This window comes from Fundulus heteroclitus, chromosome 16 (genome assembly GCF_011125445.2).
Source record: "Fundulus heteroclitus isolate FHET01 chromosome 16, MU-UCD_Fhet_4.1, whole genome shotgun sequence".
Lineage (NCBI taxonomy): Eukaryota > Metazoa > Chordata > Actinopteri > Cyprinodontiformes > Fundulidae > Fundulus > Fundulus heteroclitus.
In genome coordinates this window covers 9,850,891-9,866,887 of record NC_046376.1, presented here as the reverse complement: position 1 = coordinate 9,866,887, position 15,997 = coordinate 9,850,891, and the positions used below count along the sequence as shown (strand labels likewise).

The window sequence follows — 15,997 nt, the reverse complement described above, 5'->3', positions numbered from 1 at the left end:
TGTGATGTGGAGCTACAGGGTGGGGCCTTGGGAGGGACACGGAGCTACAACCTGACCCACTTCAAAGAGTCCCTGTCAGTCACATCCCTGGGGAGCGCCCTGCTGCTCATCGCCTCTGGCACTCCGACCGACGGGTCCAGATCGTGGTGGCTTGTGACGCAGGTCCAGCTGAAAGACCTTGAAGTCTGACACCTTCCCAGCAGACCTTGCTGATGGCCTTTCCTGTGTGTCTCTGATTCTCAGACCATCCCAGATGATGACGCTTCCACTTTGAAGTGTAACCTGAGAAAACCACATCAGAACCACAGTACTTCCGTGCGCTCAGCCATATAAGCCATATGGAGCAACCTGCTCCGGCCTCTGCCTTTAAAACGAAGCACTTAAAGTCAATGTAAGTTGGGGCGTGTTGCAGGCTTCTCTGTTATCAGCTTAGATGTCTACAAATGGGGAAGGCACAATGACAACAAAGCTTCTCTTGTTCTCTGGATCAGAATTATGCACATGAAAGCTTTTGGTGAGTGACGATCCTTTAAAAGGTGAAATGAATGACTTCCATTATGTGATGACTTTCAGTGGCGACATATGGATTATTTGTCTTTTTTAGTGCGCTTGTTGGTGTTCTGATTGGCTAAAGTGGAGGCACTCCCACTAATTCAGAAGGTTATCATCGTTATTGGCGGAAAGAAACACTTTGTCACCTCCATGCTACATTGAAACTGGTCGTATTTCTTCCAGGACAATTGTAGGACTGGATGTAGACAAGCCCTAGAAGCAATTTGTCCATAACTCTAAATGCCAATAATGTTCTCCTTTAAACTCCCACTTTCCAGGAGATGGATTTGATAAGGAACCCAAACCACCTTCATTAGTAAGCCAATGGAGCATGACCTTTTGACACAACTTCGATTTTTCACTGACGCTCTGCTCATTCTGATGCTCATTGCTCATGCTGATTAGATGAACTAAAAATTTTAACAGATCTCTGCGAGAAGGAGCTTTGACAAAAGTACAAATGCTTTCAGTCGCAGCCCCTGAGGCTTCCAGCTATAACAGTCCAGGAAATGTTTCAGAGAGGACCAACCAGCTTGTCCAAGGTCAAAGGTTACACAAAAAAGTCATTCTAGTTTAAACTATGTCCACTGACAAAGACTAAAGGGTGAATGTCATGCCTCTCAGTGGGAAATCCTAAGCTGGCCCAAGACTCCCTGAGATGTTTATTATTAGTATTAGTGGGAGGTTACCCACTCTAGGCTGAGTGGAAGTGCCACAGATGAAATGTAGAGGTGTTAAAATCAACTCCCTCTCCCCCTGATCAGGTTGTCAAACCCAAACAAACAGGAATGCAGCCATTTAGCGGCTAACACCTTTGGACATGTCTTCACATAAACAAAAGGTTGGGTCCAGGCCAGCCGGTGTGACACAGAGCTGATCAGAGGCACATGAGCCGATTCTAATGCAGGGCCTGGGCAAATACTGTGAATATATTAGGAACAGATTGTCACAGGGCTGAGATTTCATCCCTAATCTAATGCTAACGTTTGAAGGTTTCAATTAGACAATAACAAAAAAGTTTGCCAAAAATCAGAATTTGTCTGGTTTAGAAAAATAAAATATTTCTGAGCATTTTAAAGCAGTTTGTTGAAGACGTTTTATGGCCTTGAAATCAAGGTTTGGTCTCATTCAAGTAATTCAGGTGCAGGAACAAATTTTCTGATTCATACTTTTATGGTCCTTTTCAAATGTATGTAAACCCCTTCAACTTTTACATTTTATATTTTGTTACTTATAGCCACAAACGTATCTTCCGTATTTTATACGATTTAATGTAATGAACCAACACAGCGTGCTTAATTATAAATAGAGGACAAATCATAAAACTTTTTTTTAACCTAGTTTATAAATCTAAGTCTGAAGAGCATTTGTATTTGGCTCCTGGAAGTCAAAGCTAGGGCTGAACGATTTTGGAAAATAATCTAATTGCGATTTTTTATCTTAATATTGGGATTTAATTTATCATGTCTTTTTTAAACATATTAGGGCTGTACGATTTTGGCAAAAATCTATACTGCGATATACAGTATTTCAACCATAATTGTGCTTTAATTTTGACTTTTCTCTGCATTTACCACAAGCAACAAAAATGGCCTGTAGGTAAAGATGTTTGTAAACAAGGACTATTTAAAACAAGTAATTTAACAGTTTTTATTAATCTGAATATTATTATTCAAGAGAATAGCTTGTTGAATTGGACATCAATCCTTGTGAAACCAACAAACAAGTCTATGTATTAATCAGTTTCATCGTACTTAACGCTATGGTGAGATTCCTGAATGTTTCTGGTAAAACAGTATGATTATATAAACTCTAAAACAAATAATAAAATTAGATTATCTCACTGCTGCAACTCTCTTCCCTTCCATGTGGAGGCAAACCCACTTTAAACATATTAACAACAGCAAAAGGACTTGTCTGATCCATTAATTGTTACATTGGCAAAAATTGCAGACCTCTGCGATTTGAAAATTGCGTTCTTTAAAATTGCGGTTATATTGAAATTGTGATTAATTGTTCAGCCCTAGTCAAAGCTTTCTAGAACCCCATTTCCCTGCCATTAGAGCTCCAAGTCTTTTGGCGTCTGTGTCTACTAACTTTTCACACACCCAGAAACTAGAGCTATTTCCCTCTTTTCTTTGCAAAATAGCCAAAACTTGGTCAGAATGGAGCCTCTGTGAACCCAACCTTAAAGGTCTTAACACATATTTTCAATTGAATTTATGTTTGGACTTTGACTACAACCAGTATGACACAAGAATGTGCTTCGATCTTTACCATTCTATTGCAGCTCTCGCTGTATGTTCAGGGTTAGAAAGTGAACATCTGCCTCAGGCTCAAGTGTTTTGCACACTAACAGGTTTTTCTCCAGGATTGCCTTGAACGTAACTCTATCCATCTTTCCATCCACTTTAATAAACTTCATCTGCCTGCAAACGAAAAATGCATTCTGACAGCATTGCTGCCACCTCAATCCAGTTCAGTTCAATTAGATTCAGTTTAATTCTACAGCACCAATTCACAACATATGCCACGTCAAGGTACTTTATAAAAAGTCAATTCAATGAAATCATACAGACAGATTCCAAGTCAACATATATTCTACTGTAAATTGATCCTAGTTATCAAACAATGTCGTACAGTTTGGGTTATTATTCAAATTGGATAAACGTTTTCTACCCAGCTGGTTGCTTCAAGTTACTGTTTCATTCCTCGTGGACAAAATTGTAGCACTAGTGAAGAGTGGCTTGCATTGTGTCATTGACTTTTGCAGCAATCCCTCATACCGAGCATACATGTAGCGACAGGAAGAAACTCCCAGCAGAACCAGAACCAGGTTCAGCGTGAACGGTGTTCTGCCACCACTCACTGCAAGTCTGAGAAGACAGAGCGTACAAAGAGAACACAGAAGCGCTGATCCAGGAGTACTTTCTGTGTGAGGAAAAAGGTAAAAGAGTAACGGTAGAGCTAGCTCTTTGGCGGCTTCATCTAGGATAAAAACATTCAGACAAACTCTGTGCCAATTTTCAAGTCTAGATGATGATAGAGCGGCCATACAGTCAGTTGCTGTAAAAGCCCAGCCAAAAGCCACATCTATGAGGGAGACAGGGCCAAGAAGTCGTTACCACAGAGTTGAGATTAGGTCTATCCACAAAGTTATTTTGTCGTTTAGTCTGTGTATCCACATTGATGCAGGGTTTAGGGAGACCATAAACATTCATTTTGAAACCGGGTCCCAGAGTGGATACATTTCAAAACGGCGCTTTCATTTCTCCAGGTGTACAAGCGCATCTTTCAAAGATTCATTGAGACAGAAAGTTTTATTTTGTTTTTTTGTTTTCTAACCAAAGAGCTATTCCCCCCTTTTCACAATGGTCTCTGCATGGATTGTGACAAACCTTGAGTGGGGGCTCCTATGACTTTCTTTCTTCAATGGCTTTCTGCTCACCAGTCTTCCATAAAGGCCAGATTTGTCAAGAGCAGGACTAATAGCTGCTCTTGTGACAGATTCACCCACCTGGGTTATGGATTTATGACTCTGCTCCAGAAGAACCAGGGGCCTCCTGGCAGCTTCTCTGATTAAGATAATCCCACCAGAGAAAGTGGATATCCGTGTCTTGGTAGGTTTTCACTTGAGCAATGAATTGAATTTGCCCTGCAAATGTGTTCAAATCTTAGAATGTGATTTTATAATCTCATCCCGCTTTAAACGTCTCTTCAGCTTTCTCTCTTACTCTATGTTCTCCAATGAATGAACCATATTTAATAAATAGGTGACTTCTGAAAGTAGTTGATTGCACTGAATTTTATTTTTCATGACATCAGAGTAAAGGGGGCTGCATAAATATGTATGCTTTAGTTTTTTAGCTTATATTTATTATAGAATTATTTCTATTTTTCTTCCACTTATTTCATAATTGTTTATTCCACTGAGTATGACTTTTACTCAAATTTCCCCCAAATACACTGATGTTTGTAGTTGTGACATGACAACATGCGGAAATATTCAAAGGTATGAAAACCTTTTCAAGACGTTTCATTCACTGACCAAAAAATTTACCTAGACTAATGATTTCTTTAATATTAGAAAACAGAAACTGTGCAAATCCATCTGTAGTTACTGACTGAAAGGTTGCATCATCACAATTAATATATAACATGTTCTGAAGTTTAAGTGCTATACAGTTCAAAATGTTTAGAAGCACATGAGCGGGAATACTGTCATAAAGGAGAAAAACTAAGACATTTTATGTAATAGTTATTATTCCAGTTTACCCCAGATTAGCAACATGTGGGCCAACAAGCCTTCCCTGCAGCCACATCACCAGCGTGGCTAAAATGATTTGGAGATACACGTTGCTGAAGCAGGCCTGTGTGTCTGACTGTCCCTGTCCGGTCTGGAAGTGATCCACATTTAGTTAATGGGGCAGGAAAAAAGTAGCAAAATTATAATATGTGTTGCACTTCCTTTCTTTAACTTATTTAACCTTCTGTGGCATATTTAAAATTTACATCTGCAGATGAAGATGGAGGGACAACATATATCTTGCTGTTTTTTTCGTGTACATTTGAGGGAATTAAAAACACATGCAACCTTTCAAATACAAAACTGAATTCTTTGAGAGCTAAAAAAAAGAGGGGATTTTGGAGAACGCTCAATGTTAAACACAACTTTTTCAAAAGAAAAATAAGGAAATGCAAGCCAATGAAAAGCAAGATGTGTGTGGGATTACTGGATCATGGATTTACAGACTTCCCAAAGGATGGAGATTCATCTTTCTTCCTTCAATCCAAATTGTAAATCTCTCCTTTATCCACAGGTACCATATTTTGTACTACTGACATCTGTGATCCCATGAACTTTATTCCAGCTTTTTTTCTTATCGCCTTTCTCTCCTCTTCTCCAGAAAGTCATCGATTAGCAGGGGGACACGGTGACTTCCCGGACCTGCCACTGAGCAGCACGTGGGGATCAATCAGTCTATTGTTAGCTTGAAGTGCCTCATATATTTTTATCTCTGCAGCTTCAAGTTCAAGGCTGTGGATGAAAGTGTTGTGGAAAAAAGCTAAGAAAGAGGAGGTAAAAAAAATATATTTTTTTTCTTACTGCTCCTGCATTTATTTCGGCATTGCTGACTATAAATGGTTAAACTGACAGATCCAAATATTTGCAGGTTTTAAGTTTAGTATTTGCAAACCGCAAACCAAAAATCCTTGACCCAAATGTTAATGATTGCCTGCTAAGGTTTGTACAACAACAAAGATTTTGTTTGCAGTTATTAAAATGCATCCGTGTAAACTAAACTGTAAGACATTATGTCTGATGCTGAAATCTATAAAACCATAATGATTTAATGGCTCTGAGTTAAGTTTGGTTACAGCGCCCCTCAGTGGCGGATGGGCCTGCTTGGCTCAAAATCCCACCTAGATTTATTTACATCTCGAGGTTCAACAGACATCTTACGTAAATTACTATTTAAAAATCTCAAATCTGATAAATTGACAGCGAAAAACAAAAGCAACGTAATTTATTTAATGTGGTATAATAATATATTTTATGAAATATTTCTGTATGTCTTAGTTTTTTTTTTTTTTTTTTTTTTTTTTTTGTGAACGCCAATCAGGTAATCAGGTCCTGCTTTTGCATCCAAAACAGCCCTGACCTGTCAAGGGATGGATCACAACAGGTGTGCTGTGGTATATGGCACCAAGATCCTTTAGGCCCTGTAAAATACGTGGTGGAACCTCAATAAATTGGACTTGTTTGTCCAGCACATCCCACAAATGCTCAATTGGATGGAAATGTAGAGTATTAGGACAGTAAGTCAATGCTTCAAGCGTGTTGTGCTCTTCAAACCATTCATAAACATTGTAGCTGGGAAGATTGTGCTAAAATATCTCCATGATCTGCAGGGTGCAGTTTTGGAGACTCTCTCAACTAACCATCATTGTTTGGACCTTGTTAACATTTGAAAAACGAACAATTAGAATAGACGACATTACCCTTTGTTGTCAATATACAGTATATAATGAGATAGGAGAGCTTCGCTTGTTTGGTGCAGATACAAATTATACACAGAAATAATGCATCAACTAAATATAAAAGATACTGCAAATATAAATAAAATATAAAAGATGTAAATGCAAACAGACATTAGTAGTAGTAAAAAAAACAAGTATTAAAACTGAATAGACAGCAGCATCAGTGTCAGTGAGAGTCTATAACGCGTGTTGTACATTATGTTGATGGATTGTTGCTTGTGGGACTTCAGGGTGGCGGTGTCTCTCCAAAGAAACTGTTTTTCAGTCGGTTTGAAACGTGCTCTGATGCAGCTGTAGTGCCCCCTAGAGGCTAAAACCGCTGAGAACAGGATTGAGTTCTTTTTTTTTTTCTCCAACCCAAACCGTAGGAGTGGAGTGGAGATTTAATGAAAACAGACCAAATCAAAACTAATAGCCAAACAATCTGAGTGGCCAATGCTGGCATCAAACACTGAAGACACTCTAAAGCATTGGAACATCGGGAAGCCAAGGATAAATTGTTAAAACATAAAACAAAATATCAATTATTGAATATGAAGAAGTTAAATGTTTAAATGCTAGGAATGTTTCTTCCATCCCAGGTGACAAATGAGAATCATTTAGGTTGACTTTACAGTAAATATTTTACTTGTAGCTCCTTTAAGTTTATGTTATGATGTGTGGGTTGTTTGCAGGACCAAAGTAGAGACAGCAACCTGAGAGCAGCATGATGAGTAAGAGAATTTGATAATAACAAAAGGTAAAACTTACAGAAAGGCCTGAGGAGAACAGGAGCGCAGACAAAAAAAAACAACAAAAAAACAGGCAGTATAACGGATAAGTAACGGTCATGGTGAGGGAAGGATTCAGCAGGGCCCAATGTGAACCGATGAACATGGGCAGTGAGGAACGAGTGGATAATGATATTAAATGCAAGATGAAATGTTGGGTGATCGTGTGAAGCAGTTGCGCCAGAAGGATCGCAGGGATACACAGAGACGATCTTACCAAGGGCTAAGGGCTAAGCGCTGCAGAACCTTGTCAGGATGTCAGGAGATTACGAGAACCTACGAAGAACCTTGTCAGGAAGGCATGGAAGAGCCCAGGGAAGAGTTCTGGCCCGCTGAACACTGCAGTCTCCAGGGTGCCCTTAGAGAACGGCAATGCAACTGCTGAACCCTCTCTAAGGAAACCTGGAGAGCGGCGGTGGAACCAATGGAACCCACGAGGGAGACAGGGGAGCCCTGGAGAGCAGCATCAACACCTGTGAAACCCTCAGAAGAGCTCGGGATACAACATGGAAAGCCAGAGGATACCTCAACAGAATGTATGGACCGCTGCTGCTGATTTGGATGGAGTAGCTGCGGCAGGAGTGAAGAAAAGACATCCACCAGACTTTCTGGAACTGTTATGTGATGGAGCTGCAGAAAATAGTCAAAGTTGGTAAAGAGAAATGTGATACATACAAGCAAAAATATATAAAAAAAAATAAAAATCTGTACATGTCTACACACCCGTTTGCTACGAAGCCCCTAAAAAGTCCTGGTGCAACCGGTTACCTTTAAATGTCACCTAATCCGTAAATTGAAGTCCACTTGTGTGTAATCCAAGCGTCAGTATAGACACATGTTTTCTGAAAGGCTACAGAGGCTGCAGCACCACTAAGCAAGAGGCATCACACCATGAAGACCAAGACGCTCTCCAAACAAGTCAGGGACAAAGTTGTCAGGGTGGGGTTATCAAAAGATATCCAGATCTTTCATGTTCCCCAGAGCACCGTTAGATCCATCGTCTTCAAATGGAAAGCACATGGTACCACAATAAACCTGCCAAGAGAGGACCGCCCAGCAGAACTCACAGACCGGACCAGGAGGGCACTAATCAGAGGGCGGCACAGAGACCAAAGGTCACCCTGCAGAGCTGCAGAGCTCCACAGCAGATCCTGGAGGATATGTCTGGGTGAACAGTTATTTTTTTCTGCTAGTTTCTCCTATTTGTTGTTTGCTTCACATAAAAGAAAATAACACACCTTAAACGTTGGATGCATGTTCTGTCAATTAAATAGTCCAAACTCTCAACCTGTTTTAATTCCAGGTTATGTTAGTAAGGGACGTAAATATATTGATAAGAGACTGTACCAGCATGCCCAGTCATTTCTGTGATTTAAAATATAAAAACAATTGCAACTGTGATGAACAAGGGTTGATGAGGACCCAACTTTACCCTGACCATCCCACACAGTTCACAGGATGATAGAGGAGGTAAATTTTTTTTTTGAATAATACAAATCTCGCTGCTAGAGAACGGCAGCTAAAGCATGGGTGATCGCCAAGTCCCCACTGACGCCCGCTGGATGCCATCTACATGACAGCCAGATGTTTGGAAGTATTTTCTGTCCTATGATCACACACAGAAACATGGAGTTTACAAAGCAGTACTCGGAATTTAACTGGAGCCGCTTCAGTCGGATGAAACTAAATCGGAGCTTTTCCGTGAACAAACAATCCAGGCGGGGCTGATGTAAAACAAAGGGGGAAGATTAGAAGAAATCAGAAGAAGCCTTGTTACTGTGAATGAAATCATTAACTTTTTCAAATTGCAATAAATTGAAATAAAATCTGTGGCCTCTAAGTGCTGTCATTTTTGGCAGGGAGAGATTTGTATAAACTGTGTTATAAGCTACAGTGGTAACAATGATTTATTACAAAATAAATATTACTTGTTGTGAGTATTTTATGAAGGTAATCTTACAATGCACAAATCTTATTGGAACAAGATTACCTTCATAGTATTTTACCCAATCAGAAATTGTACCTGAATTAAAAGCTGGATTTTCTTATTATATATAAATAGTGAAATTGTGCTTTAGCATTAAACAGGAAGTTATTTCTAAGCTCCCTACAGATCTTTGCCCAGGGTGCCATAAAGTGTGGAGGGTAATGTTTTTAAATTGACATGACTTTCTGATTGGTGATATTACTATTACTATTACTGATTTTATTACTGATTCTAAACTTTGCCGGCTTCTTTGCTTCCGTTGCGACGCTAGAGGGCAGCGAACACCCATCTATCAACAGAGTAAACCCGGTCGCTGTCATTTCACCAAGCTGTCTGTTGCCTGCAGCCCCTCATTCAAACAGAATTACACTGTGAAATAGGATTACGTGTCAAGCAATGCAATGATTGAGCACAATTGTTGTGCTTTGGCAGGATCGTGGCGTAAAAAGGAAATACACAAACATGAATTTCCTGTTTGTCACGCTGATGTGAGTCATCTGTGAAACCACATTAAGATAAGTCGATCCTAGGTGTCAAATGAAGGGTATCTTAGCATCCTCGATGCTTTCTCTTTTGATATATGTATTTCTTTTTTTTAAGCAGAGTGAAAAATAGTAGTCTCTTGTCTGGTTCATCCCCAGAGAGCACGCAGTCTGACTTATTGCCCTATAATTATGTGCCGGAGTAAAAGTGTGTGTGTGTATAAATGAACGTGCTCTGTTTTAAAAGGAGTTTTACTATGTTTGCTGTTTCCTCTGATTGTGGATCTGGGAGCGGCTCTCCCTTTATAGGTGGCTGTTTCCTCTCCCAAAGAGCTCCCCCATACCCAAACCGGCTGAAGAGGAGGGTTCAAATTATATAACGCCACATTTAGGATTTGGAAAAATATCAAATACAAAACAAAAAGAAAGGTGGAGATTAAGAGACCTTTATCCTATATTTCTTCTACATCTCCTGCATTCTAATGACCTGTGGATGGATATGTTTACATGGATGCAGGACTAAAAAAACAGCAGTCTAGGAAAGCCTCCTTTTTTTCTCCCTAAACCTTTGATGTCTTGGTCGGTCTGGATTGGCACAGCCTCCGTCTGCAGCTCTGACCCGGCACCCTCAGAGGTCAGGTCCCTTGATACAAAGCCTGGGGAACCAATTAACCCCTGATCTGAGATCAATTAACCCGCGGTCTGCACCTCAACCGGACACTGGGTTGTCTTTGGGTGCTGCCTGCCTGAAAAAGTGAGAGTAAAGAAAAAAACAACAGAAAAAACGTCATCTGTGGGTTTAAATAAGTAGAAATGGAGCTGTTGGGGGATAGGCTAGCTAGTCTACGTAGTAATAGCTCACATTTCAGTTCATTAACCTATTTCTAATGAACTATGCGTTACTGGGGAAAGTCTTTATTAATCACGCTTTGCTGAGGTGGCGGCCAGCAGCCCATCTGAGTCCGTCACTCGTTTGTCAATATCCTCTTCAGCAGAGCTCTGGATCAATGGGTGGCCTGAAAAGACGACAAACAGTTGAATTATTGTATGTTGTGTCAGTGTCTGGGCCAATCAGAGTTCAGAAGCAGAAAATGCCTCTGGGAACCACAAGGCGGTGATTTCTATTGAATAACCACATATTAAAAGAAGATTTTTTTTTTTAAATCCAGCTCTGCGAGGATTGCTATCCCTGGCAAAACTGTGTCATGTTATTGAGATTTTGTCTGTTAGACCAACCCAAAATAACGTAGTAATATATTTATGAAGGGGAAGGAAAAGGATACATGGGGGTTGACAGTAAAAAAAGAACTTTCGTGTGGGATATTCTGCCCCCTTTACTCTGACACCATTAAATCAATTCAAACGCAACCCAGTTTGTAATTTATCATCAGCTGTGCTATGAAATCCTCACAGGTTAGCCATAGAGGACATTACTGGACAAACAGCATCAGGCAGACCAAGGAACACTTCTCCTCAAGGATGAAGTTTAAAGTGTTAGGTTTGTAAAACAATACCCCACGCTTCGAACGTCAGAACACTTCTCAATCCATCATCCGAAAAATTAAAGAGTGGAACAACCTACCGAAGACGTGGCCATCAGCCTAGACTGGCAAGCTGGGCGAGAAGAGCACCAATCTATAAGTAAATGTAGGGGACACATCAAACACATTGCTCTAATCTGACCGGGATCATTTTAAAAGGTGGTAAACTGACACTCCACACCACCCAGAGACACAGCGGCATCGATGTGATACATGGTGGTGGTGGAATCATGATTGTGGCGTTGCTGTTTCAGCAGGGACATGGAAACCGAATTGAAGGGAAGACAAATGGAGCTAAGTACAGTGGAAAAGACCTATTAGAGGGAAGTGTAGGTTCCCCTTTCACCTCACAGAGCTGACATGAAACGGTTTTGCTCAGTGCTTTTTTTTTGCCCCATAAACGCTACTTTTACCTTTGCAAACCACAAAATATTCAGTGACAAGAAAAGCAGGCAGAAAATGACTGAGGAGGGCTCCTTTGGGTTAGAAAAAAAAAATACTGGAATAGAAAAGCGCCTCAGAAAGACGGGCAAATTCTTTCGCTATTGACTGAAATAAGTAAGTGATTGAAAAGGTAACTGAACGCGATGAAGACTGAGATGCTGGATAGGAGGGGAGTGATTGAGACAAGGGGGAGGGAGTGGGGAGAGGCATCTGATAACGAGGGGGATATGCACAAACACACTCCCAGGCAGGGAGAGAGGGAGAAAAGAAACTGTTAAAAACGTCTGTTCGCTCCTTCCAGTCTCAGCATCGCTCAGTTTCTGCAGGAGGCTGCAGCTCCATCCCTCCAGGATCTCTACCAGCGTCACTGAGCAGATATGATCTGCTCACTTCCCACTCAAGTCTCCTCACTCTCAGCTGGGATCACTTCATGATTTTCTTTTCTTTTTCTTTTTTTTTTTTCTTTAAATGGATGACAACCGCCAACCGTAAATAAATGGATTTCGCGCAACAGAACTAATTTGAGTTCAAACACGGGATCTGGAGAGAGGGGGTGTGTGCGGGAGAGACATCAGAGAGAACAGGGGCGCTCCGAGTGAGGTCCTTTTGTGTTGTTTGTGGGAGCAGCACTTCATTGTGCCTTGGATATGGGACCGTGCGTCAGCCCAACGGGATCCGGATCCGGTGCCGTGGGAAGAGCATCCTCCTGAAGCAGGACAAAGACCCTCTTCGGGGATTTTTTTTTTTTTTTTGCCTTCCTTTCTTTGATTCTAATTAATTTCTTGAGGGGAGTGGAGGCTGTGAGTTTTACGCGCCGGAATGATGCGTCCCAACCGCGGCTTCATCCTGCTCCTCCTCAACGGAACCGCTTTGGTAAGAGAACAGTGGCTGTGGGCAAAAAAGTCACTTTTGGTTTTCACACACCTTGCTCATCCAGGGTGCAAAAAAAAAAAAAAAAAGCACCGCGGCAATTCCGTTTCAATTTAAATCAAGAAAAAACTTTCCAACTCATCTGAATTATGGCAGATTTGCTTGAGCCATCTCTGAATTATGCAAGTATTTCTTGTGTGCAAACATCCAACGGTAGTACTCGTCATTTGGTTCGACACTGCAAATGCTGCCGTCGTCCCTGTTTTTCTAATTAATAACCAAACAGGCTTGAGTTTGGCTTCGGGCAGTCAGGTGCGCTGCGCTGATCATTCCCAGGAGGTGCCGAGCGCTTTTATTGGCGCTTCAGTCTGCCAGCCAGCCATTTATTCCATACTTCTTTTTTTTTTTACTTAAAAATGTGGCAACGCATAAAACTACGGTCGTCTCCTCGACAACTGCACTTTAATTAGTCAAATAAAGCCCAAAATGAATACAAAAATTGTAACTTGTATTTAAAAGTGCAGTTTTTAAGATTTCACAATAGAAGACATTTTTATTTTTGCCCAAACTTTGTAAACTGACATGCTCCATGCAGGGAGACATGATCATATTTCACACATTTATTTTATTAAAAGCAGCATAATCATAAAGTGTGATTGTAGAATAATGACCCAAACTTTCTTACTGCTGGACCCGAAAGGGATAAACTGCAACTTTTTTTTATTATTATTTCAAAGACAAAAAATTTAAGCGATGAACTTTGAATAAATACTCCCATCCTTACATAACCTGCAATCAAATTTAAATCACCCACTCGTCTTTCATGTAGACGGATTCAAAAGCAGCTTTTTAATGAGAAGACGGCTCATGATTCACAGGAGAAAACTTGAAAAACATCCTTCTGTTCGGAAACCCCTGGGCTGACTGTAGCTCAGTCATCCTGGTGCCCAGGGAACGGACTCAAGAGAAGCACACAGAAGCAGAGATATTTAAATGATAAAGAAGCGCTTTAGTTCACTGCTGACCTTGTGATTCACACATTGAGGTATTATTGTGAATCTGGAAGTAATCTCAGTTGATCTTTTTTGTGCTTTGAGTTACAACAGGCAGCAGTTTTAAGGGAACTACCTACTTGCAGACAAAGTTCTTCCAGCTGCCTCAGAATTTGGAAAATGTTCCCCTTTTCCTGCTGCCCTTCAACCCCAGCGGAGATGACGGGCTTTGTACACTTGTTGTCTTGGTTCTGAGAGCTTCTCCTGACCTCCAGAGCTGCAGCCTGCTGTAACCCCACTAGGTCTCTGGCTAACGATAATGAAATTGATTCTGGGCTTTTTCCACTCCTCCTTGGCAGGCCATGTATCTGAATGAGAACATGACATCGCTCAGCACGAGATCTGGACTAATTCATTATCTTTGACGTTGATAAATTAGGAAGGAATTAATATATTAAGTAATTCTTTTATTATGCAGCAGAGGAGCACTTAATAATCTCATAAACCCCACTCTGCATTAAAAATTCTGATTTGGATTATTTTCTGTGGTAATTCCCAGACAGGGCTCGGTCTCGAGGGATCTTTCGCAAACGACGTCTATTAATACAAGGTGCCACTCCGCTTGTTGTTTATATGATTAATGATGTGTTTCAAATGCTAATTCTCCATATTTGAAGGGAGGGTTATGAATAATCCAAACCATCTGAGTTGTATAATTGACTGCTTGAGAATTGTTTATTTTTGGCGGCGTTTGGTGTTATTTTTCATCAGTGAAGCTTAGTAAGCTCTCTGGATTTGGATCGCTGAGCTCAACAGCCAATGTGCATATAGGAAGGCGATAATCTCTAGAAAATGTGTAATGATAGTTGGATATTTAGCAGGAATATGACTTCATATACTAAGCATGTGTGGGAGGGGATTGGATATTTTTTTCACTTTTACAATGAAAAGTTTTCAGTTTAATTTCCCCAGTTAAAATCTTACATGTTCCCTTAAAACTCATGGATGCGTTTTACACTTTTTATTAGATTCACAGAATGCAGGAGTCATATTTAAGTAATCATTTGAAAAACTAGACATGCACTTATCAGGTTTTACCAGATGTACATTTCCAGCTCCCTTTAAGGCCTTTTTTCCCCTTCCTATTGACTACAAGACATGAAAAGGGAAATAAAAGTATCCAGCAGGTTCTTTTTTAGAGGTCATAGTTTCGAATCCAACAGACAATGAAGGAATTACAGGATTTTTCCCGTCTATTAATCAAAGCATATATCTCTAATATTTATCCAGTGTTGAGTAAAGATTAAAAAGTGTTTCAGAGTACATGCTGTCAGTTGTTACATGAAGAAACTGAAAACAGGTACAGGTAAAATCCCGATGCTTTTAATGAACAGAAAGAAAAATCATTGTTTGACCTGCAGATCAGTGACCAGAGTGGATCACTGAAAAAAAATTGGTTGATTACGATCTACGGCCCATTAATTGGTGCGTCTCTAAAAAAAAATATATATATATATTTCTGGTTAACAGTCTGCAAATGACATACAAAAGAATTACCAATTTGTAGACATAACATATAATCTGGTCAGATAGTAAAGATGAGCAGGAAGAAGCAAAGTTTGGTTGAAAACAGAAAGATTTCTAATCCTGGCTGAGAGTAACACAAACTTTCATGCAGAAAACCTCCCGAGTGTAATGGTTTGTCCACATGTAACTGAGGGATGCGTGCACAGCAGAGTGCAGAGCAGTTCATGTAATCGGGATGAATGGGGTTAATTAGATGTGCTCCTCTCTTTTTCAACAAAACGGGCATCTACCAATAGAAGAATGAAGTGCCCTCAAACAGGACATTGAACTCTGCTGCTGCTCGGGACAAGAGGCCATTTCTATCTTCAATTATTTCCTGATCGCTCCCCTTTGCCTTGAAATGCACTTTTCCTCCTATTCAGCGTCCCAGTTTAAAAAATGTTTTAATCAACAATGTTAACAGGAGGAAGACCAGACCGCGGCGGAACATAACCTTCATGCCCAGCTGCTTGTCCATGCTCACGCTGAGCACGAGGCTCTTCAACTGAACATTGTTCTGGATGGGAGCTTCAGGTTGCCTCTCTGCGGCCGTGAGAGCTAGAGCGGCTTTATTCAGCGTCTGATTGCTTTCTGTTCAGACCGGCGTACGCCATCATGCCTGTTTCTCTGAAGTTCATCCCTACAACTGAATGCCCACTGTCTGCAGACGGGATCTCTACAATGATGCATATTCTAAGCTCATAATGCCTCGCTCGTATGTATTTGCAAGTAACCTGGCATCCGGACAACA

The 15,997-nt window shown here is 40.6% G+C and overlaps 1 protein-coding gene across 1 annotated transcript in view; it reads left to right on the top strand.

Annotated features, from left to right (window-relative positions):
• The first annotated feature begins 12,042 nt into the window (after positions 1 to 12,042).
• LOC105937471 (neurexophilin-1) overlaps positions 12,043 to 15,997 on the top strand; it is a 28,908-nt gene continuing 24,953 nt past the window's right edge. Inside the window, exon 1 of the mRNA XM_012878797.3 lies at positions 12,043 to 12,691. Within this exon, the coding sequence (XP_012734251.1) occupies positions 12,638 to 12,691 (54 nt within the window). The 5' untranslated portion in view covers positions 12,043 to 12,637. The remainder of the gene's footprint in view (positions 12,692 to 15,997) is intronic.